At 42.1% G+C, this 25,505-nt stretch overlaps 1 protein-coding gene and 1 long non-coding RNA gene across 5 annotated transcripts in view; one reads left to right on the top strand and one right to left on the bottom strand.

The window, feature by feature from the left end:
* The window catches only part of AK9 (adenylate kinase 9), an 824,487-nt gene that overhangs the window by 529,267 nt on the left and 269,715 nt on the right, over window positions 1–25,505 (bottom strand). For all 4 annotated transcript variants that reach the window (XM_069234515.1, XM_069234516.1, XM_069234517.1 and 1 more), the window contains one exon: window positions 1,232–1,346. In XM_069234515.1, the coding sequence (XP_069090616.1) occupies window positions 1,232–1,346 (115 nt within the window). The remainder of the gene's footprint in view (window positions 1–1,231; window positions 1,347–25,505) is intronic.
* LOC138295903 (uncharacterized) overlaps window positions 1–25,505 on the top strand; it is a 419,369-nt gene that overhangs the window by 367,083 nt on the left and 26,781 nt on the right. The gene's annotated exons all lie outside the window — the stretch shown is intronic.

Below are 25,505 nucleotides of genomic sequence, written 5' to 3'. Positions count from 1 at the left end.
TGGATCGGATCCACCGGGACTCATTGGAGCAGAGACTGAAATGGCCGGCGTAGAACCTGATAGGTCCCCCTCTGACCCTGTGGGGCCCAATGGCGCTCCAGAGGGGTCATCTAGCTCAAATATGCAGCACATGGCCTTGTAAAGCTCCTTTGAGTAGGGGTAACTGCTGGCAAAATGCAAGGAGGCGCTTAGTCAACACAACAGATAGCTCCAAGGAGCCCTGCTGGGAACGTCGATGTTTCCTTCTTGTCTTGTCGGTGCTAACTGATGTGGGAAGACAAGAACTGACGTCTGTGAGCTGAGGTGATGCATATATAGGTGACAGCGACGTCACTTCTGGTGCGTACGACACCACAACATGGATCCAAATTTAACCACCTACAGGCGCGCAGGGGTACGGCTCACAAAAAATCTTCCAGATCCTGTCTGAACCGCCTCTGGCTAAAAAATGCAATCTGCTTGTCATTGGTATGTAAGTTTAAGAAATGCTCATGAATGACAGTCATCCAGTCGGCATGAAACACAGTCAGCAAGCAGGTATGAAACACAGAAGCAATCACAGCAGCAATCTTAATATTAAAGTGCAGCAAAAGTCTGCCAGTTTTTTGATGAATTTAAACCAAAATTCCTCATATGGACAACAGCCGAGAGGAATATGATATAGACATCAATCCATACTCCCTAGTCTAAGGCCTTCATTGTGAGCAGTGTGGTTAATGATGATGGATGTCATAATACCTGTTGCTGCACACTGCACAATTTTGAGCTTTGTGATTGATATTAGCAGGTCGAACCTATCTATGGGTATTTACCTGAACATGCAGATTTGGTGCCGTACACACCAAAATTAAGATGTTATTCCATAAAAATTCATAACTGATTGGCATTTATTATACCCGATAAATTTCGACTCAACGAAGTAGGACTTTATCAGGTTTGATAAATATCATACCAATTACCAGACCACTGGATTGATAGCCTTTTTGTTGTAACGTACAAGGAAACTTAGGTAAATGTTTTCATTGTTTGATTCACATAAGGAGATTTCTTAATTTCTATAGCCACAAGCTAGTAGGCATGTTATGATGCCAACGCTAACGAAAACAGCGTCGCATGACAACTGTAACCACATGGAAGAATATCCTACACTACAACAGAAATCTACATATATACCATAAAACAGAATAAAACAACTACAATGTATACATACTTGGTCTGAATATGAACCTACCTTGCTTCTTCAATTTCTTTTTCCATATCTGCTTTTTCCTTCTCAAGTCTTTGTAAAAGTTTACCATTAATATCATCGTAGTTCTGAAGATATAATCTGCTGAGTAAAAACTTGCCTGCAATATAATAACAATAGCAATAAAGTGCATTGGCATAATTGCCAGAGATCACATCGTAAAGCACCTACATCTCTCTCTGTACATTAATTTGTTTGTGCAGTTTAGTAAAAAACAAAACATTACACCAGGTACTCCTGAGCGTTTCTTGAATATCAATTATATAGATTGCACTTTTAAGGTGTAAATATATGATTTACTGGTTGCACAAACAGGTCATGATTTCTGATTATTATTTTTGCAACCAGTAGAGAATTTTACCCACTAAAATATGTACTAAATGATTTGTTCAAGAAATTCTGATTCAGAGTCGATCATAGCCCGACCTACCTCGTGTATTAATAGGTTAAATCCAAACTTGCAACTCACACTGTTTGGCGACAGCTACAAGGATGGTGGCTTGCAAAGGTCAAAAAGGACTACCATGTCTGTGACCACCTTTCACATTTTTTGCAATGCAGATGCTTTTTCCTTAAAGGAAAAGGGCTGCATATAGAGCAAAGTTAACTTTTTTCAAAAATGTGTTTGAGAGTTGCTAGTGGGTCACTGGAACACAGCTACTCCTCAACAAACATTTTTTTACTGTTCACAAAGTGTAAGGTCTCCCAAACACCACCTTCCCTTTTGCAAATGGGTTACCAATCCATCTCAGGAGTCAATACATTTTCCATGTTTTGCGACTGGATTTCAGTTGTAAAACAGTGACACATTGCATACTCAATCGATTTTTGGAAGGGACAGTCACAACTTCCCTATCCAAGTTCTGAATCATTATGAGGTCAGAATCCCATTTTAGAAGTTGTTAAAGTTTAATGATTCATGAAAGGGGATTATTACATTTAAAAAAAGCATTTTGTTAGTCGCAAACTCCAAATCTGAGTGTTTCAGACTATAACAATGTTTTGCACATCAGGCCCAGGGACTCTAGGTATCCCTTTTAAATTGCAAATCAATGAGATGTATCAATGTTTTGTGATAGCAATCTGGTTGCAAATCATTCAAATATTACAGACTACTGAATAGCAGTGGTAACCACTTCACAATGGGGAAGGTGTGATGGGAACCTTTTACCATTGTGAATGTAGGGAAAAAAGTTTGCTCGGGACGAGGCAGTGATCCACAGGCCAGATCGAACAGACTTTTAAAACAATGCAGCCCCATTATTACTTTTATTAAAGGGAATCACAGGCATTGTGGTTTGTTGACCCTGCCAGGCCACCATCCCTGTGACTGGCCAATTGTAGGGAGTCATAAATTGTCATCTGCCTTAAGAATATTAATTTGGCAGTGCAGTCTGACTCGTTTTGATTCCTTTTTAGCAAACCAACCTGTAGTACATATGGCAGTTAGCATAATCAGATTCCATTTGCAAAAATTAAGTTTGCAATTTCAGACCACTTTTTCTGAATGGAATCTCTGTATCTCAGGCTCCCAATTGTCAAAATCCCATGTTCAGAATCAGTCAATATTTACCAACTTGTATAAAGAGATTAGTGCATAGTAAAAATCTACTTTGTGGTTGCCATCATACCTATTGTGCAAACCACAGTGTTTCCAATCGTTAAATAAGTTGGTTTTATGCACAAGTTTAGCATAATCCAAAGCTAAAGAGGAAGGTACCACACAGACAAAAACAATGATTCAGCCACAACTAAGCACCCTTATATTTCACTTGATATGCCTTCTCCAAATAAAGGTTCTTATTCGTGTTCTTCAATAGCAATGCTGAATCCAGGATCTAATCATATATAAGATGGTGGAGTTGGCGAATAAGGGGATTTCAAATCTTGAACAACTGCTTTTTGGCTATAAATACAGATGCAATAGCCCACATATTTGGAAGCACATTAAACTTTTAAGAACAATGGGTATTATTCTAACAAAGCCAGAACTGGACTTGCAACAGTAAGGCACCAAATACTAGGTTTATACTTTCCCACTTCTCTCCAGATAGTAATTACCTTCTGATTATTCCACCACTTGAAGCGTCTGTTCTGGAGCCCTGGATTTTATCCCAATAACTTTGTGATCACTAACTCCAGTGGGCAGCCACATTATTAATTTTGGGGGGGATGACTGTGGATCTGGAATTTCTGATATGGCAGGTAACTCTTGTTATAGACCACATCAGAATTAACAGGACCCAGAGCAGTTTTACATATGCAAAAAAGATTGGCAATACATGACAATAGTCATTAATTCTGGCTAATTTTACATTGAGCATTATCTGCTGTATATATCTAGTTTTAAAGAAGGCATCATCTGCTATGTATCTGTATATATATATAAAAAAAACACAAGATAAAATTAACTTCCCTACAAGTGATTTCCCTACACATACAGTACTAAACCATGTTACTCCACATATGGCAAATTCCACATTTTCAAGCCACTTACGTCCAGTTATCATTCACTTTGGTATCTACATCAGATCTAAAAATAATCTTTACCCCACTGTTCCCAGAAACACCTTGGGTCCTCTTAGTTTGTAATAAGCTGGAGTTTCAGAAATCTTAACCACAATCACCTACAAACTTGAATGAGGGCCTTTGTAATTAACGAGCTTAACTTCTTGGATCCCTAATTGCTGCACAATTCCATGTAGATGTTTCCGAATGCACAACAGGTCTCTTGTTTTTTAAGCAGATAGTGCTTCCAAAATGTCAATAAATGCACTCCATTAAAAGGCGTGCATCTAGCTTATAACCTTTTCTCATTAGTAGTAGTGAACTTAACAGCATCCAAACCATTACTCTTTAAACAGAAGTTTCTCTACTGAAATAACCATAGATAAAGGAAGATGCAAATGGGATATAGGCAGTTCCTTGTTGTGTACCTTCCCTTTTTGGGGGCACACCTGACTAGATTTCCCAAGCTTCCAAGGATGTGGCTTATAGCCATATCTCTGAGAAGAAAAGGAAAATCAACAGTTATCTTACATTGGGACCACTCTATGTGGGCTATACTCATTAAAACAATTGCATTTCTAGGAAAACAGACCTGCCAAAGAGGTCTTGGACCCCACATATCAGTACACAAATATTTAATTATGATAATAAGGAAGGAATGGTTTATCATCTGTAATCCTAGATTTCTCTCAGGGGAATCTCCATTAAAATCATGAACACTGATTAGTCCCACCAACGTGCAGTCATCCCAGAGCAGTTCTTTCAAAGTCATATCTATTTCGCCTTACTTCAGAAAGGCCAGGACACATACCTGACAGACATGTTAAATTTTTCCAGCCCGAAAAACAGTCTATATTGCTAATTTTTATTAAATTATTTTAAAATGTAGAAGAAGAAAGGGTCATGCCATTAAAAAAAAGAACACTTCTGTTTAAAATAGGAAAATGAGTAATACATAGCAGTATAGCTTGAAAAGACTGTAGCATTGAAACAATGTAAATAGGATACTGTGCCTTTAAGGACATTCTTACCTCCAGTGTCCTATCATGCCCTGTAGGTGGCAGTTTTTTGAGGAGTGAACCAGCAGCATAGTGATATACATATAATCTCTCTCATCAGGGAGGAGGGAAGGTTGCTTATGATTACAACGGCGATCCCCTGAGAGAAAACTAGGATTACAGGTAAGAAACCATTCCTTTTCTCTCAGAGGATCTCCATTGATAATCATAAGCATTAAATAGACTAGCAAGTTTTTCCATCAAAGACTCTGCGACGGAAGAGATAAAAAAGGAGAAAAGTAAGATAAGGGAACAAATTCTTTAGTGATGCTTGCCCTACTTTGCTATCAGTCTTATCATCCGAATCAAGACAATAGCATCTTGTAAAGGTGTAAACTCATCTCCAAGTTGCAGCCCTGCAAATATCAGCAATTGTGATGTTCCTAGGCAAAGTAGCAGTAGGTGAATTACCCCTGCTGGAGTAGGGCCTAGGAGTACAGGATAGGAATTTGTATGGTTTTTGATAGCAAAGCGTTATGCAGGAGACAACACATCTCAATAAGAATTGTTTGGAAGTGGCATATACTGTTCGTAGAACACCATATAGTTCACAAAGTGTTGTTTTGATTAAAGATTGTGTCCTATATAGATAGACCTTCAAAACCCTCCTTACATTGAGAGTGTGGAGAGACTTCTCTGCAAGAGAAGGGGAGTCTGAATGAATGTAGGTTAGGTGAATTTAATAGTCTGATTGACATGAAAATCTGAGATTACCTTAAGCAACAAATTAGGATGGGTTATCATTACTACCCTGTTGCTATGGAATACCATGTAAGGTTCATGTGAACAGAGAGCCTGTATCTAACTAACTCTGCAAGCTGAAGTAATGGCTACCAAGAAGGAAGCCTTCCAAGAGAGGTGTTGGAGAGAGGCCTTATGAATGGATTTGAAGGGAGGACACATAAGGAAAGAGAGGACAATGTTTAACTCCCATGGAGCAAAGGTCTCCTGAGAGGAGGATACACCTTCTTAAAGCCTTCCAGAAAATCATTGACTACAGGCATTCTGAAAAAAGGATGTTTATAAGGAAATTTTTGATAAGCTATGATTGCTGCGAGATGCACTTTAATTGAGGACTGTGCAATTTAATTGAGGTGCAATTTCGCTTTAGCTAGATGGAAAGGTTATGGAAGAATAGCCTCTTCCTGGCAAGTAAAAGGATTGCTTCTACATCCTCTGTATGTTTAGCTGAATCTTCAAAGGTATCCCTACTGACATCAGAAAGACAGTCATGCATGCCCTCGTCACCAGCCGCCTCGACTATGCAACGCTCTCTACACCAGAGGGTGCCCCCAGCTACAAAAGACTCCAGACTCTACAGAACACTGAAGCCAGACTCATCCTCAACCTCCCAAAGTGCTCAAGCATCACCCCATACCTCAGGAACCCCTGCAGGCTCACCGGCCAGAAGAGATTCGAATTCAAAATCTTCACACTCACATACAACGCTCTCCACAACCGAGGGCTGTCCTATATCAACCATCGACTGAGCTATGTCCCAGCAAGACAACTATGCTCCGCCTCGCTAAACCTCCAACAAATCTATTGCAGCTGCAGCAGAGGCCACTCCTTCTCCTACGCAGCAGCTAAGTCCTGGAACAGCCTGCTCATCCAACTCAACCTCCAAACACCTTCCTACCTGGCGGACTTCAGAAGGAAACTCAAGACGTGGCTTTTCAACAGACACCACACCCTCAGCACCCAGATACCATTAGGGGTGATAGTGTTGTGCTTTACAAATGCTATGATTGATTGATTGTTTACCTTTGTTCTGAGAACACCAGATGAAGAATCTCTTCCATTTGAAGGAATAAGAAGTCCTAGTAGATGGGCTTCTCTTACCACATTCATGCTTTCCTGAGGAAGGTTTAGATAGCCATATTGTATGGGTTCAGGAGCTATGCAGTCAAGTTCAGCGAGGGAAGGTTGGGATGTTGAATCTGGCCTCCAAATTTCTGAAGATGATCCGGTCTGCATGGCAGCTTCCTGTTTGGACACTCTGAGAGGTGAAGGAGATTGGTGTACCGCTGTACCACCACTGTCAAGCCCACTCAGGAGCAATGAGAATTATTAGAGTGTGAGAAATGGATGATCACTGTCAACAGTCGGGGAGATGGAGGAAAGGCGTAAACAAATATGCCTCACTAGCCACTCTATAGGGCATTCCCCAATGTGCCCGGTTGGTAGCACAACAAGGTGAAGCTTCAGCACTTTTTATTTTCTCAGTCAGTGAAAAGATCTACGTAGAAAAAAAAAAGAACAGTTGGTGAAGGTGGAGTTAAGTACAGCATTGTTTCCTGAGTAACTCTGCTGAGAGTGTCCTCCTAAGCATTCTGGGTTTCCGAAAGATGGACAGCAGTAATCTTGAGATCCCTGGAGATTAACCACTTCCAGATTGTGCTTCCAGGGACAGAGGTCTGGATCTCATCCCTCCCTCTTGTTCAGATAATGCATGGTTGTATTGTTCTTCTAAACAGGCAGAGAGTCTGTTCTGAACGACGGGAGGAAAGCCTTCAAGGCTAAATTACTGCCCTCAAATCCAGGGGGTCGATGTTGTAAGACTGATCCTTCAATTCAGAGACCATAGGCCTTTTATAATCTGTAGATGGTACATATGAGTATCTCAAACTGTCAAGGAAGCATCCAGGTAGGAAGCTGTCTCTGTATATACAATATCAAAATGAGATAGTGTGCACAGAGTCCACGGGTTCCCCAGAGGCTTAACAGCAGCTAAAGTAGATAACACTAATGCTCTCTTTTGAAGCAGTGTGGTCAAGCAGTTAGGCTTATCAGAGGGTAGCGGAAAGCATTTGTTGTACACACACACACACAGGCAATAAATGAAACACACTCAATGACTAATTCCAGGCCAATGGCTTTTATATAGCAAAAATATATTTTGTTACTTTATTTCTAGAACATCAGTATTCCATTTGCAGGTAGGTACATTTCTAATTAAGTATCAAACATATGTATCAACAGCACTTTGTTACAAGTTGGCAAGCTATACGTTTTTTAAATAAATAGCAATAATCTGTTTTAAAAGTTGACTGCAATTTTAAGGAACAGTTCTGGCTGGGAAAACAAATTAGCACAGTTTCATGGTAAGTGCAAGACTTACAGTTCAGATCTCCGAGTGTTAGGATGTGCACAGGTTGGGGTTCAAGTTAACTCCAAACACCCACCACTAGCAACACAGGGCTGGCCAGGTGCAGATGTCATAGTTGAAGTCAATTTAACATGGGCTACTATGGAGACTGGGGGCACTCTTCCTACCTGCGTCTTCAAAGGCAAGACCTAAAGGGTTTAGATGAGCACTGGGGGGAGCCACAGATCAGCACCAAACACACACCCTCAGCTGCGCAGGGGCGTCCGTGTGCAGGGTGCAATCACAGTGTCGGACTCCCAATGCTTCCCAATAGGGTGAACCCCGGGGTCACACAGATGCTGCATGCTAAGTCCAGGGGGGTCAGTTCTGGAAAACCACAGGCTGGACAAGAAGGAGGACCGCCTGCTGGACGTTGCTCCACCGGAAATCGGATTCTCCAAGGCCAGTGGGCTGCAGGTACAGGGGTACCTTTTAGTGTCAGGAATCTTCATCCAGTTCTCTCACTGTCAGGTGGGTCCTCCGGATTTAGGCTGCAGGCGTCATTGTGTTGGACAGGAGGGGTCAACCCAAAGTGGACACTAGGTCAGAATCACCTGGGGACCAGCTCTACTCAGTTGGGCCACCTGGACACAGACCGTGGGCTTTGGGTGCAGAGAGGGCAAAACCTGTGGATCCAGGGCGGTTCTGGAGTCCTTTGTTGGACTTTCTTTTTGGACAGAGCCTCTGTCCACAGGAGATCTTGGTCCTCTGGGGTACAGGCAGTCCTCTTGAGGCTTCTAAGAGGTCGCTGGCCTTGCAGGATGTGTCGCCTTCTTGTAGCAGGGCTTCAGAAGCTGGAGACAGGACTGTAAGGCTGGGGCCAAGTCAGTTGACGTCCTCAGTCTTCTCTGCTAAGGGGGTCAGCTTAGCAGTCCTTTTTGTCATTTCCCTGAGGTCGCCAGGAATCTGACGAGCTAGGTTCAGGGAGCCCTTAAATCCTGGATTTAGGGGCATTACAGGGGTCAGAGGACAGTAGCCTATGGCTACTGTCCCTGAGGGTGACTACATCCTTCTAGTACCCACTCTCTTTGGGAAGGGAGTACACAGACCTAACCCTATTGGTCCCTGTCCTCCAAACCAAAATGGAGGATTTTGCAAGGAGGGGGTCACTTCAGCTCTGGACACATTAGGGAAGTGGTCACTCCTTGTTTTCCCTAATCTTCCCACTGGACTTGCCATCAAAAGTAGGGCTTTGTCCAGGGGGCAGGCATCTCCTCTAGCTGGAGTGCCCAGGGGCACTGTAACAAGAAGCCTGAGCCTTTGAGTCTCACCGCCAGGTGTTACAGTTCCTGCAGGGGGGAGGTGTGAAGCACCTCCACCCAGTGCAGGCTTTGTTTCTGGCCACAGAGAACACAAAGGCTCCCACCGCATGTGGTCAGAAACTTGTTTGGAAGTGGCAGGCTTGCACAGACCGGTCAGTCATGCAATAGACGTTTAGCTAAAATATAGGGGGCATCTCTAAGATACCCACTAGGAGCCTTTTTCAATAAATTCCACACTGGCATCAGTGTGGGTTTATTGTGCTGCGTAGTTTGATACCAAACTTCCCAGACTTCAGGGAAGCCATTATGGAGCTGTGGAGTTCGTAATGATAAACTCCCAGCCCATATACTCAGTATGGCCACACTGCACTTGTAGTTCATGCAGCTATGCCCTCACCTGTGGTACAGTGCACCCTGTGTTAGGGCTGTAAGGCCTGCTAGACGTGTGACTTACCTATGCCACAGTCAGTAATTTGTGGGCATGGCACCCTGAAAGGGGTGCCAAGTCAACTTTGTCTTTTTCTCCCTACCAGCACACACAAGCTGAGATGGCAGTGTGCATGGGCTTGGTGAGGGGTCCACCAGGGTGAGGAAGAAGCAGTGTGTTCCATGCTGGGCTGCGAGGTAGGAGAAGGATCTTCCTCCTGCCGTGCTTTTCCAGATCTTGGGAACGGCTGCAAGGGCAAGCTGGGAAGAACGGAGATGTCTGTTGGGTATGTAGAAGGTGAGGCGGTGGTTGAGGTATGCCGGTCCTATGTTGTGTAGTGCCTTGTAGGTGTGGATCAGGAGTTTGTATGTGATGCACTTGTTGACAGGGAGCCAGTGTAGGTCTCTGAGGTGGGAGGATATGTGGCTGTGTCAGGGGATGTCCAGGATGAGTCTGGCTGCTGCATTCTGGATTCTTTGTAGTCTTGATTGTAGTTTCTTGGTGATGCCGGCATAGAGTACGTTGCCATAGTCTAGTTTGCTAGTGACAAATGCATGGGTGACTCTCTTCCTCATGTCGGAGGGGATTCACTTGAAAATCTTTTTTCTGAAGTGGGCTGCTATACCCGCCATACGTTTGGAGAAACTCTGTTGTGCAGACTTGAGGCCAAAGAGAAAGGCCTTGTGTTGATAGTGGTCTTTTCCAACAATGAAGCTCAGGAATGTTTTATGCTAATTGATTGTTGGTATGTGAAAATAAGCATCTTGTGGGTCTATTGAACATTGCCAGTCCTCTTGAGCTAAGGTAGATCTAAGGAAGAGTTAACAACCTGAATTTTTCTTTGCAAACCAATTCCTTTTGCTTTTTTGAGGTCCTTTCCTTTTATTGTTGTTGTCAGCCTATCCGGCAAAACACATTCACGATTACAAGTACAAACATCATTTCATAATCCATTAAAAGTTGCATATTAAAATACAAACTTGTCAATAAAAACTATAATTAACGATCAGTTAATTCACATACGCCATCGCACAGAGCCAAGAATACCTGTAATAATCATGTATATGCTTTGCGACCCGGGCTAACTGGTCACACTGTGACTTAATCACATAATACACTAGTCGGCTCAATACAAGTATAATAAGATTTAAAGTTAGATATAATTATCCTGGAGCTAATTATATAGGTTCATTTGATTCAACCCTCCAAATTAGGGGCGTCAAAGAATACTTTCCCTATCACATGTTCTTCAACATCGCCTACAATGATTAGGATCGGAGTAGTACTGCAAAAGTATACTGCATCCTGCAATATTCCCCCCCCCCGAAAATAAGCACCTGTTGGACCCAACTAAACAGAAAAACATATTAGCACAATATTTTGAGGTCCAAAATGAAGCTGTCTTTGTGTTTTGGCCCTTTCTTCAACACCAGAAAATAAACAGGATTACATTCCCGTTCCTTTCAGGTGAGAGGGGACCTTTTCCACCTCATGTTTCTGCAAGAAGATAGATACTTCTTGTTGCAGTTGCTCCCACTGGTACAGGGAAGATTTCTTCAGTGGAATAGATGGTGGTGGACACTTGAATCGGAGACAGTATCCAGGCTCTATAATATTCAGAACCCATTTGTGGGTGGTTATCCATTGCAACTCTCGCAGGAAATATGTTATGCTTCCCCCTACCAGAGTGGACAATGGAAGAAGGGAACGTTGTAACTCATTGTTTTCCAGCAATGGTTGGTTCGCCAGTTTGGGCAGATGGTTGTAGACCTCCTCTGCCTATCGACTGACGTCTGTGTTGATGAGGTCTGTGCAGTTGTTCACATTGCGTCTCAAAGATTACCACTGTAGAATTAGTAGTAGTTGGCAAATTAAAACTTAGTTTATTGGCTTCCCTGATGAGAACCTCCAGGAAAGTATTAATGTCATCTATAGGAGATATTCTTGATTTGTCAGAAAAGGAGAATATAAACCAGAAAATGGTACTGTACAATGGGACAATGAAGATCTCGATCTGGAGGAAGAAAATTATCTTCGCCGTATGATTGTATGGAGTAAAGATGTGGGCAGCAAGATCTAGATCTTGAGCGCGACCTAGTCCTATAGATGCGAGGTCTAGTATCACGTGAGCATGATCTTAAGAGCCTCACAGAAGGTAGAGGCTGCGATGGAATCATGGACTGTGGCAGAGGTATTGCAGCCACAGATAGTTGTGGAGGAATATCGGAGGTGGAGGAGCTGGAGTAAGTGATCCTGTCAGAGCCGGAGTGCTGGCAAATCCATTATGGTGACTGGAGATGTTGGTCTTGATATGCTCTAGAATACTCTGAGTTAGACCCTGACAGAAGCCTGGGAGCTTTCATGCAAGCAAACCACATGGCCATCTTATTTAAGGAAGATGAATGATGTCTCGACATCGAAGTCCTCAACACTGTATGGTGTCTCTACATTGAAGTCCCTCTCGACGTTGAGAGTGCTCTCCTCCTTGATGTCTTAGGTGTTTGCGACACTGACCCAGCGCTTGACGGCGAGCAAGTAGGTGCAGTACCTCTTTTTGACGCTCATGTTCCCAAAGCTGAATGGAAGCAATGTCTTCCTCCAAAGGTTCTCTTTTTAATCTCCCACTGCGGGAATCCTCGGAGTGTGACTTAGGGGCAATGGTAAAGGATACAGTCTCTTTCGCCCTTCAGAAGTCTCACCAGTCAGGCAATCTTGCCATCTGAGGTGCTCCACTTGGCCATGGAGGTAAATTCTCTCTCTACCTCGAAGTGACCCTAGAGATGGTTTTGCAGTAGTGACATGTCTTGGGGTCATGAGAGTCTGGCAAACATAAAATACAGATCCTGTGCTGATCTGTTTTTGCCATTTTCATGCCACACTGTAGGCAGTTCGCAAAAAGAGATGGCATTTTACGAAAAATTTGATCATTTTTCTGTCAGGATATTAAGTGAACCAGCTTTAAAAAAGCTTTAGAAGAAAATTGTGAAGGAAAATCCTTACAAAAGGCAGAGCTCTGCTCCAGGATCCTGTCAGCAGGAGCCAAAAAGAAAACTGAGTAAACTGTCACCTGCATGAAATAATGGGACACTGAAAGTCAAAAGACTCTTAAAGGAATTTGTCCTATTTATATTGTTGCAGTGCTGCAGCCTATTTAGGCTCCATTGCTATGTATTACTCTTATTTTAAAAAGATGTAAAAAACGTTTATGAAGGATGCCTTTAAAAGATCACTTTTCATTTTGCGTAAGTGGTTTTTAAGAGTACCAGCCTTTTTTCCTTCTAAATTTTAAGATAATTCAATAAAGATTGGCATTGTAGCCTGTTTTTCGGGCTGCAAAATAAAACACAGGTGTTCTGCACTTTCTGAAGTAAGGCGAAGTAGATGTGACTTTGAAAGATCAGCTTTGGGATCCCTGCAAGTGAGCGGGACTATCAAGTGCTTATGATTATCAATGGAGATCCCCTGAGAGAGAATTATTACAAGCCAACCTATTGTAGGATATATGTTTACAATAGTCTTGATAATAACACAAATAATATACACGTCTTCAGCAACTCAATTCCTTCTGCATATAACATATATATTTGTCTGACCCATTTGAACTTTAAGAATATTTAGTGAATATCTGCAATGTAGCCAAAGTTTTGAAGACCTAATGAGAGACGTACAATAAAGGATGCATAGATTTCTGAACATTTTGGATTGTATTTGAAAATAGTGCTTTGAGTTTTGAGCTATGTAATACCATATATATATATATATACACACACACACACACACACACAGGTAAGGCACAATTGCTCCTCACCTAGTGAGTATCAGAAAGCGGAGGGAGATACCATTTTGAAATTCTGAAATTCTTTAAAAGGTAATACCCTAGAAAGTTACCTGAGGAAGCCTCTCAGAAGGTATGGCAAATGGACATGACAAATTTGTTAGTCACCATTCAGTGGAATAATTTGCGACACTACACATCACATCACACAACAAGGTCCCAGGATGGTTATGAAACTCTCACAAGGGTCGAAAGGATTTTACAATATCATGAAGAAAAACTAGCAAGCAGACATCATAGGCCCCAGACTTCCTGGCTCTCCATTGACAACATACAAATGGGGGTACCTCACTGAAAGATCTATTAGTGCATGGTCACTTTTCAGAAACAAGAGGTAAGAAATTTCAGCTAAGTGGATTTTATCCATGTACACAGTGTAGAGCCTGCAAATACAGTAGCAAGGTAAAAGACTAAGAAGTCCCAGGTGAGAAAAAAAGGGAGATTTATCAGTAAACTTATGAATTGCAATTCAGATTTAGCAATTTACTGGCTGGTTTGCCCATGTGGTAAAAAGTACATGGGCAGCACAATTCACACTGCTAGGAAAAGGATCTTGGAGCATATGAGAGCAACTGGCAAGCAGGATCCTACCTATTCAGTAGCAAGGCATTTTCAGGCAGAACATCAGGGAGATAAAAATCAACTATGTTTCTTTTGCATTGACCAAGTCAATAGGGATGAGAGAGAGGGAAATAAAGTGAAAAAGTTGAGGTAACTTGAATCCCGTTACATCATCAGGTTGCGTACAAAGATATCCCATGACCTTAATAAAGATGAGGAGTTGTGGACACACTCATTAGGGTATGATTGTGTAACTAAAGCATTACAATCAATCAGAGAAGATGCTAGGATTCGCCCATTCAGTGCAAGATGGTACTGCAAGAAATAGCTGCTATTAGTATGGATTTAGTAAAAGTTCTAAAAGAATTGCACAATCGAGTTCTATGTTGCCTAGTCGGTAAGGAGAACTGTGTCCTATAAGTAGCCTGAAATTGTAGCTTTAAATCGGACTGATAAAGCAGCAAACCAAAAAGTGTTGTGCATTGTGTAGATTGACTATGGCTTTGTAGGCATGGAATTATGAATTGAGCATATTAATTATTTATTTGTGATTATAGATGAAATGTAAAATTGGCAGTTTCTGGTCATAAATGATATGTAAACATTATCTGGCGAGTTAATCTCATGTTCACGTATTTTCAATGGGATGAAGTGTTTTGCGATTATTTGACAAAGCAAGGCTATGATTTAAATGAACTGCAGCGGGTTGGCATCTCATGGCATTGTGAAAGGCTGATAGGCAAAATAAGTTTGCCGGTTTCTTGTTTTTTTTGTGGATTTGGTGTTGGCACAATAAGTTGACTTTTTACAACTACACTCCGTGAGTGCGTGGTGCTTTGTGCTGGGAAATGAATGTGGTGAGTCCGTCCTCACAGTCCATAGTGCTCGCTGTTCCAAGAATGCAGCAGCTAAAATGGAACCTTGGGAATGCATAAATATATGCCCATCATCAGTAGGTAGTCATAGTTAGGGCCTAATTACCACAGAAAAAGTGATTTTTGACTTGCCCATATCTTTGGCGCTTTTGACAAATCGTTAAATTTTTTTTCAAAAAGAGTGATGGATGATCTTGCTGTGCATGGGAAGTTTCAGGGTGATCCATCTATCAAGCGGAGGCTGAGGAAAAAAAACAGGGGGGAGTCAAAAAAAGTGCATTTCCCATTTTAATTCTTATTAGGATTTTAGACACGACTACAGCCCAAACTGATGGACGGAATTTCAACAAATTTTGAAGAAAGGTAGCGCTTGGTCCGGAAAAAGTGCTCTTTCTTGTTTGGTGTAAATCCATTCAGTAGTTTTTGAAATATTAAAAGAAAACCAAATTTGTATATATCTTGGATGCATGGAGGCTTCGCAAATACTCCCAATCTTGTGCAGAGATTTAACTAGCTGCCAATACGTCATCCAGGAAGTGTTGTTAGCCATTTTGAGACTCAACTTCAAAGGAGTCTCAAAAAAAAAAAAAAAAAAAAAAGGGGGTACTGTTACCCTATCCCCGTACCTGTTTAAAAAAAAAATATATATATCACAGTGAAAATCACAACAAATCCACAAATTTTGCCATGATGTAAAAAAAAAAGAATTTTTTTTAATGTAACCGCGGTGTCCATGTTGGCCATGTCCCAGGGGCATAGTACAAAAATAGGAGGGGGTACATGGGGCACATGGGGCCCCACTCCAACTGCTTATGAAAGCTCTCAGGCCCACCCACCCCGCAGCTCCTGGGATTCTTACCTCCCCGGAGCACTAAGAAATATGTATACAGGTGGGCCCGTTCGCACCTCGGGGACTGCCACCTCCCCGAGGCAAAACTTGTTAAGTTAATGCTGTGGGGACAGCCACCTCCCCGGGGCAACTTATATAATTACTGGGGGGGTGGCGCGTGACCCCCTGAACCCAGGGGACTACCACTTCCCTGGGGCAATTCATATAAATTATAGGGGTTATAGAGAGGTGCATAAATAATAAAGGGGGTCCATCGCAGACCCCTGGCCTGGGGGACCACCACCTTCTTAGGGCTAGAATAAACATTGGAGGGGGGAATGCTCTGCCCCCCTCGTGGAGCCCTAGGTGGCCCTGAAGACCACCACCATCCAGAGCTGGCTCCTGCTACCTCTCAAGGTACCCACCCTTGGGAGGTAGCTGTCTGCTTTTGCTGAAAGCTCCCACTAAGCAAAAGCAAACATAACTTCACTTTCTGCACAGCAAGTGGGAGCTGTCAAACAGCTCATGATTAAAGAAAGCAGGGTTTTCATCTATTTCCCTGCTCGCAAATGTGTATGCAGGGAAACAGATGAAAACATTGCTCCTGCAGGCAGGGAATTGCTATTTGAAGCAGCTTCCTGCTTGCGGGAGCAATGCAGGCTCCTGCAGGACATTGGGAGCTGGCTAGGACCGCAGGGCCTTCAGGCTCCCTCCGCGGTCCTGTCTCTCTCCCATAATGAGATGAAAAAGATTTTTGTTGCAATGATCTATCCATACAGTGACTACAAAGTAGCACACTAGGAAAATGTTTGGTTTGAACGTCAGTCACATTTTGAAAAGAAAGAAAAACAGATTCACTTCTGGCCTATTGGTAGAGTTTTTGGATTGTCACTCAGTAGGCTGAAGGTTCAAATCCTGGTATCTCATGCAGTGTGTCTGATTATTTACGAGTGTTTTGACTGTTAAACATTCCTATTGGAACATTTTTGTCTTTTCAGCATCAACATCTTATCGTTGAATGTCATATGTATGTCTGGAAACTGCATAGCAGAGAGTCACCTGTGTCCTAGAGGTTAAGGTCCCAGGCCCTCCCCCTGAAGGTTGAGTTTTTCAGTATAGGTGTGTCAGTAGTCACATTCCTGCTTTAGTTGCTTTTCAAATTAAAATATTTAAGGTAGATACCGAAATGTACTCACACTCTTTTTACTTGACAAATACATTTTTCTTTTCAAATTGTCCAAAAATATCTCATTCTAAGCATATCATTCTACATAAATATGTAAATGAGACATTAGCAGTCAAATTATTGAAGAAAAAAAAAAAAGCTGTGCCTCGTGGGGTTGTGAGTAGTAGTTAACCTAGCGAGCGAGTTATCGTTACTTGAATAACTAACTATAATTGTGTAATTTCTATGGTTTTGTGCTAGTAAATTCAGAGCCTAACTACAATGTCTCTGTAACCTTTGGTTGGTTCTTTAAGTTATTCCAAATAACAACAGAAGAAGCAAAAGTGACAGAATCCCTTTTGTGGTTGACTATCATCCATCAGCTCCCAACTACAGAAATATAATACAAACAACTTTTCCCTTACTATCTACTTGTGAAAAATTGCAAAAGCTTTTTCCAAAACCGCCAGTCATTGCTTACTGCAGAGCTCCCAATTTACGATCACTTATTGTGAGAGCTGAACTTAAGCAAGCTGTAACAAATGCAGGAGTTCATTGCTGTGATTCCAAAAGGTGCATCACATGTGAATACCTTTTACAAACATCATTAGTAACTAGCTCTGTTACAAAAAGGACCTATGGAATAAGACAGCATCTTACATGTCGCTCTAGATGCATTATTTATGTGATTCAGTGCCAACGTCAAAGCTGTAAAAAACAATATGTAGGTCAAACTGTGAATGACCTCCGTACACGATTTAGGAACCACAAATCGGCAATAATTAACAAGAAACTTGACCAGCCTGTAGCCAACCATTTTAACCTTGTGGACCATTTACTATCAGATTTGAAGATTTTCCCTGTGGAGCATGTTTTAAAGGAAGAACTACTGGACATCAGAGAAAATTTCTGGATGTACCGTTTAAAATCTCTGCATCCAGATGGACTGAACATCACTGACAATACCACTTGATTTCTGCATATCTGAAGAGTTCTCAGGACTGCATTGATTCCACATTCCAATTGGAATCTTCACTCATGATGCTTTTTGAAAATCCACCAGTGTCAGCTGTGCAGCCACTGAGCAAACCATCTTGTACTACCTGAGGAAGGCGGAAGCTGAAACGTTGTAGTAGAAATATATTTTTGTTCTTTAATGAGATCATCTGTTTGAGTCACTTCTTTCTTATATATATATATATATATATATATATATATATATATATTACCCAGTGTACATCTGCTCGTGGCATGTTCCGCTGCAGATTCACATGCTATGCACAGGTCCTTCCATCAAGTGCTGGGCTCAGAGTGTTACAAGTTGTTTTTCTTTGAAGAAGTCTTCTTGAGTCACGGGATCGAGTGACTCCTCCTTTTCGGCTCCATTGTGCATGGGCATCGACTCCATCTTAGATTGGTTTCCCGCAGAGGGTAAGGTAGCCGTGATAGAGTGTAAAGAAAGATGTCCATGCAATGGAATACATATACATAAATATATATATATATATATATATGTACACAAACACATACACATACATATGTACAAATTGAAGTGTAACGTAAACGGCTACAGGCTCCCGGGGAGGAGGGAGGGCGCATGTGAATCTGCAGCGGAACATGCCACGACCAGATGTACACTGGGTAAGTGACATTTTCCATTCAATGGCATGTGTAGCTGCAGATACACATGCTATGCATAGACTACAAAGCAGTTCTCCTCCTATAAGTGGTGGTCAGCCTGTAGGAGTTGAGGTTGTTTGAAATAGTGTTCTTAGTACAGCCTGTCCTACTGTGGCTTGTTGTGTTGCTAACACATCTACACAGTAATGCTTGGTAAATGTATGGGGTGTCTGACCAAGTGGCTGCTTTACAGATTTCTGTCATTAGTATATTCCCTAGAAATGCCATTGTTGCTTTTTCCCCCGGTGGAGTGTGCCTTTGATGTTACTAATAGCTGTCTTTTTGCTTTTAGGTAACAGGTTTGGATGCACTTTACTATCCATCTGGCTATTCCTTGTTTTGAGATAGGATTACCAGTATGTTTTTTTTGGAATGCGACAAATAACTGTTTAGTTTTTCTAAATTATTTTGTCCTGTCAATGTAATACATTAAAGCCCTTTTAATGTCTAATGTATGTACAGCTCTTTCTGCTACTAAGTCTGGCTGTGGGAAGAAGACTGGAAATTCCACTGTTTCATTTATATGAAACGGTGAAATGACTTTAGGTAGGAATTTCGGGTTTGTGCGAAGAACGACTTTATGTTTGTGTACTTGTATAAAGGGTTGTTTAATAGTGAATGCTTGTATTTCACTAACTCTTCGTAATGAAGTGATTGCAATGAGGAATGCTACTTTCCATGTTAGATATTGAATCGGACACGAGTGCATGGGTTCAAACGGTAGACCCATGAGCCGGGTGAGTACAATATTGAGATTCCATGAAGGCACTGGTGGTGTTCTTGGAGGTATGATACGTTTTAGTCATTCCATGAAGGCTTTGATGGCAGGGACTCTAAATAGAGACTTGTTTTGTAAATAGGCTGAAATAGCTGTGAGATGTATTTTAATGGATGAAAAAGCTACATTTTCTTTTTGTAGATGAAGTAAGTAACCTACAATGTCTTGTATGGATGCGGAAAGAGGTGTTATGTGTTTGGATTGGCAGTAAAAGACAAGCCTTTTCCATTTGTTTGCATAGCACTGCCTGGTAGTGGGTTTTCTTGCTTGTTTAATTACTTTCATACATTCCGGTAGAAGATGTAGATATCCAAACTCTAAGACTTCAGGAGCCAGATTGCTAGATTGAGTATTGCTGGATTGGGGTGCCTGATCAGTTGTTTGTTTTATGTCAACAGATCCGGCCTGTTTGGTAGCTTGATGTGTGGTACTAGTGATAGGTCTAACAATGTTGTGTACCATGGTTGATGTGCCCACGTTGGCGCTATAAGTATGAGTTTGAGTTCGTTTTGACGCAGTTTGTTGACCAGAAATGGAATGAGCGGGAGAGGGGGAAAAGCGTAAGCAAATATCCCTGAGCAGTTAATCCATAGAGCACTGCCCTTGGATAGAGGGAGTGGGAACCTGGATGCTAAGTTTTGGCATTTTGCGTTCTGGCTGGTGGCGAATAGATCTATGTCTGGTGTTCCTCATTGGCAAAAGTACTTGTGAAGTACCTGGGGGTGAATTTCCCACTTGTGTGTTTGCTGATAATCCCGACTGAGACCATCTGCTAATTGATTGTGAATCCCTGGAATGTACTGTGCTACAGGGTGAATGTTGTGAATTACCCAATGCCAATTTTTTTGTGCTAGAAGACAAAGTTGTGATGAGTGGGTTCCTCCCCTTTTGTTCAGGTAGTACATTGTAGTCATATTGTATGTTTTGATGAGAATGTGTTAGTGAACGAGAAGAGATTGAAAGGGTTTTAGTGCCAGGAATACAGCTAGCAATTCTAAGTGATTTATGTGAAGTTGTTTGTGTTTGTCGTCCCATTGTCCCTGAATGGTGTGATTGTTAAGGTGTGCTCCCCATCCAATCACTGATGCATCTGTTTTAAGTGTGGCTTGAGGCACAGGGTCCTGAAATGGCCGCCCTTTGTTTAAATTTGTGGAATTCCACCACTGAAGCGAGATGTGTGTTTGGCGGTCTATCAACACTAGATCTTGAAGTTGACCATGTGCCTGTGACCATTGTTTTGCAAGCCACTGTTGTAAGAGCTGCATGTTTAATCTTGCATTGGGGACAATGGCAATGCATGATGCAGTCATGCCCAACAGTTTCATGACAAATTTGACTGTACTGTTGGTTTGGCTGGATTCGTGGTAATATGTTGTGGAACGATTGTACCCTTTGTGGACTTGGGGTTCCAAGTGCTGTTTGGGTATTTAATGTGGCTCCTAAATACTGTTAAACCTGCGCTGGTTGTAAGTGAGATTGTTTTTAGTTTATTGAGAACCCTAGTGTGTGTAGGGTCTTTATTACATAACGTGTAATGTGTTGGCACTGTGTTTGACTGTTTGATTTTATTAGCCAGTTGTCGAGGTATGGAAAGACATGGATATGTTGTCTTCTTATGTAGGCTGCGACTACAGCAAGGCATTTTGTAAATACCGTGGGAGCTGTTGTTATCCCGAAAAGTAACACTTTGAACTGGTAATGTTTTCCTTGTATTACGAATCTGAGATATATTCTGTGCGCTGGATGGATGAGTATGTGAAAATACACATCTTTTAGATCCAGTGTTGCCATAAATCTTGTTGTTGTAACAGTGGGACTACATCCTGTAGTGTTACCATGTGAAAGTGTTCTGATAGGATGTAAAGATTGAGATTTCTGAGATCTAGCATTGGTCTCAATGTTCCATCTTTGTTGGGAATGAGGAAATACAGGGAGTAAACCCCTGTTCCTTTCTGATGATGTGGTACAAGCTCTATGGCTTGTTTGAGTAATAATGATTGTACCTCTGCTTGCAACATTGAAATGTGTTGGGAGGAGAGTTTGTGTGGTTTTGGAGGTATATCTGGAGGAATTTGTGCGAACTCTATGCACTAACCATGTTGGATAATGGATAAGACCCAATTGTCTGTTGTGATGGGTAACCAGTGTGTGTGGAACTTTTGCAGTCTTCCTACCACAGGGGAAGTGTGGTGAGGGAAGATGTAGAGCAAGTCACTGCTTGGTGTATGTGGTTTGCTTTGAGGGCTGATATTTTCCCCTAGTTCTGGGAAATTGTCCTCTGTAGGTTCCTCGAAACCCCCCTCTTTGGTATTGTGGCTGGTAAGGGGGTTTGGATTGTGAGGTAGATGCCTCAGATGTTTGGGCTCTAAAGCCTCCCCTGTATTGAGGCTTTCGAAATGAGCCTCTGTATTGTGCTGAGTAAAGCGCCCCCATAGCTTTAGCGGTGTCGGCGTCCTTTTTCATTTTCTCAATGGCTGTATGAACCTGAGTGCCAAACATCTGTTTTTCATTAAATGTCATGTTAAGAACAGCTTGCTGGATATCAGGTTTAAAGCCTGACAACCGAAGCCATGCGTGTAGTCTAATGGTGACAGCTGTATTAATAGTTCTTGCGGCTGTGTCTGCGGAGTCTAACGCTGACCTGATTTGATTATTGGTAATGGCCTGCCTCTTCTCGACTATTTGCTGGGCTCTTTTCTGTTGATCCTTGGGGAGATGCTGGATGATGTCTTTCATCTCGTCCCAGTTGGCCCTGTCGTATATAGCCATTAGCGCTTGGGAATTGGCTATGCACCATTGATTAGCCACTTGTGATGCTACTCTTTTACCAGCAGCATCAAATTGTTTGCTTATTTTATCTGGTGGCGGTGCGTCACCAGACGACTGGGAGTTAGCCCTTTTCCTAGCTGCGCTGACCACTACGGAATCTGGGGGTAGCTGTTGGGTAATAAAAGTTGGGTCAGAAGGAGGTGGCTTATACATCTTTTCTACCCTAGGAGTGATTGCTCTTGCCTTAACTAGTTCCTGAAAGATTTGATGTGCATGTTTTAACATGCCAGTAAGCATGGGTAGACTCTGGTAAGTGGTGTGAGTTGAGGACAACGTATTAAATCAAAAATCATCCTCAAGAGGTTCTGTGTGCATGGTTACGTTATGGTATGGCGCTGCTCTAGCTAGAACCTGAGTGTATGAGGGGCTATTCTCTGGGGGTGATGGCTTTGACGGATAGCACTCTGGCCTATTGTCAGAAATGGGATCATCATAAAGGTCCCATGGGTCGACCTCATCCTGGTGTGACTCTGCAGAGTGTACTGGAGACTGTGCTGTGGGGGTAATAGGTGGAGAGACAGTTGAAGAAAATAAGGAGGAGACTGGTGAGGTGAGAACTGAGGAGGTGGAGATTTATCTGTAGGTTTTGGCACTTTAGCCGGTGGCTGGTCAGTGTCCAAATGTCCTTGAAAGGCCAGCTTCCTCTGTTTTTAGAGGAGGTGCAGTGAGGATCTCGCCAGGGTCTTTATGAATTTGGATTCTGGCCTGTTTTTCATCAAATTCCTCCATTTGCATAAGTTCTTCCACAAATTTATGGCTTTCTTTCAATAGTTTGGAAAGTCCATGCTCCTGTGTATATATATGGGTCTTTTCGACTCCGAAGCCGGTTTCCTCGGGATCGAAAGGGCTGGAGTAGACGTTGGCCTCAGCTCAGAGAAGGATTTTCGGGGCTTCGACCCGATGGGTCAGTGCTTGAGTATTTCAGAGCCTGTGCTTCGGCTCGAGTCCAAAGGCTTCGGTGGCGTGGACTTTCTTGGTGCCTTAGTTGTTGCTTGGTCACCGGCAGTCTTTATGGGTGGAGCCATGGCCTTCCGGCAGTGGCGTCCCTGAGGCCTTGTGTTTGGGCTTGGACTGGGTAGGGGCAGGTGTACTCACGTGCTGGCCCGCTGTTATTGGTCTGTCGGTGTCGGACTCGTTCTCGGAGTCGGACCCCCGAACGGAGACTGCGGTGTCGATCATCTCCTCCTCTTCTGCGTCGAGGCGTTCAGTGCTTCTCGACGCCATTTCCAACCTTCGCGCTCTTCGGTCTCGTACAGTATTTTTCAAGTGGAAGGCTCTGCAGGCCTCGCAAGTATCCTCTCGGTGGTCTGGAGATAGACACAGGTTACAGACTAGATGTTGGTCTGTATACGGGAACTTGGCGTGGCACTGAGGGCAGAATCGAAACGGGGTCCGGTCCATGAGGCTTCGATGAGACTTTGGTCGGGCCGACCAGGCCCGAGTTGGGTGCGGGTGCCCCGAAGGGCAAGTAGAGAGCTGTATCCACTGGTACCGAAGTGTCAATGATAGATGGTACGCAATCGAAAACAATACCGACAAATTTAGAGAGTTTGTAGTACTTTTCCGACTCGAACTACCAGAGTGAAAAGAAACCCGTCCGAACCCAATAGCTGAAAGAAAACAATGTAAGATGAAGTCGCTGCCCATGCGCAATGGAGCCGAAAAGGAGGAGTCACTCGATTCCATGACTCGAAAAGACTTCTTAGAAGAAAAACAACTTGTAACACTCCGAGCCCAACACTAGATGGCAGGACCTGTGCATAGCATGTGTATCTGCAGCTACACATGCCATCGAACATATACATATATACATATATATATACACATATATATATATATATATATACATATATATATATATATATATATACACACATATATATATATATACATACATATATATATATATATATATATATATATATATACACATATATATATACACATATACATATATATATACACATATACATATATATATACACATATACATATATATATACACATATACATATATATATACACATATACATATATATATACACATATACATATATATATACACATATACATATACACATATATATATATATATATATATATATATATATATATATATATATATATATATATATATATATAAAAACTTAATGGCGGTCGCCAAGGTAGTTATTGTGAGGACCTGCTTTCAATAGGAAAAGTGTTTTTTGTTGTGCCAGTATCTTTGGCACTGCTTGACGAATCTTTACAAAATTTTAAAAACTAATACGTCAGTTCAGCTTTGAGTTTCGAGGTCATTGGTCAAGCGCGGGCTGAGAAAAAAGGTGGGTCCCAATACATGCTTTCTCCATTCACTTTTCCACAGGTTCTGAATGGAATGGAATTACACCAAGTTTGGCAGGAAGCTAGATCGTGTTGTACAGATTGTTCTTTTTGTGATTTGGTGTAAATGCATTCAGTAGTTTTGGAGATTTTAAAGGAGGAAAAGTATAGCTATCTAGGGACACGGCTCCTCTGCAGGTTGATGCACGGGTCCACGTGCCATAGCAAGAATCCCATCGGCTGGCCGCAACCAGACATGGAAGTTGCGGCTGACATTTTGTTTTATCAGGTGAATGGTCCCAGGCTGAAATGTGAAGGCAATTGAGATTATGGGGTCAGGGTAGAGGTTCCCCGACTCTCCCGCAATATATAAGATATGGCTAAATACTAAATAATGGGCAGTAAATGCCTACAAACACATTTTTATAATTTCTCATGATCTGCGGATGCAACCGCAAGGCTCAACGAAGCCCCCCGGTGTAAATCCGCAGGGGGATCCGTGGATTTTGCAGAAAAAAAATAATTCACACCCCCAAACAGCCAAACACTCTCACACCCAGACACATCATCTCACACCCAGCCAGACATTCTCACACCCAGAGAGACACACTCATACCCACTCTCACTCCCAGGCACACCCTCTCACACTCACTCTCACACCTGCCTGACATTTAGAGACATAATCTCACTCCCATAATGACAGGCAGGCAGTTTTGGCTGGCTACAAGCTGACATGGATACTAGTGGATGCCATTTTGTTTGTATCAGGAGAAGAGTCCTGGGGCTAAAATTAATGTAGGAATGCATATGAAGGGGTAAGGGTAGAAGTTTCCTGACCCCCAGGGGCATTTCTAATGTGAGACAATTGTTTACAATGGGTATAAAAAGTAAAAGGTATGTTTTGTTTGTGGTTTTTGAGATTCATGGATGGATCAGCTGATTCGATTAAAATTGAAAAAGAAGTTAGGAAATAAAAAGTGAA

Source organism: Pleurodeles waltl, chromosome 5, assembly GCF_031143425.1.
Source record: "Pleurodeles waltl isolate 20211129_DDA chromosome 5, aPleWal1.hap1.20221129, whole genome shotgun sequence".
Taxonomy (NCBI): Eukaryota; Metazoa; Chordata; class Amphibia; order Caudata; family Salamandridae; genus Pleurodeles; species Pleurodeles waltl.
Note: the sequence above shows the minus strand (reverse complement) of the source record. Positions and strands in the feature narration are given on the sequence as shown.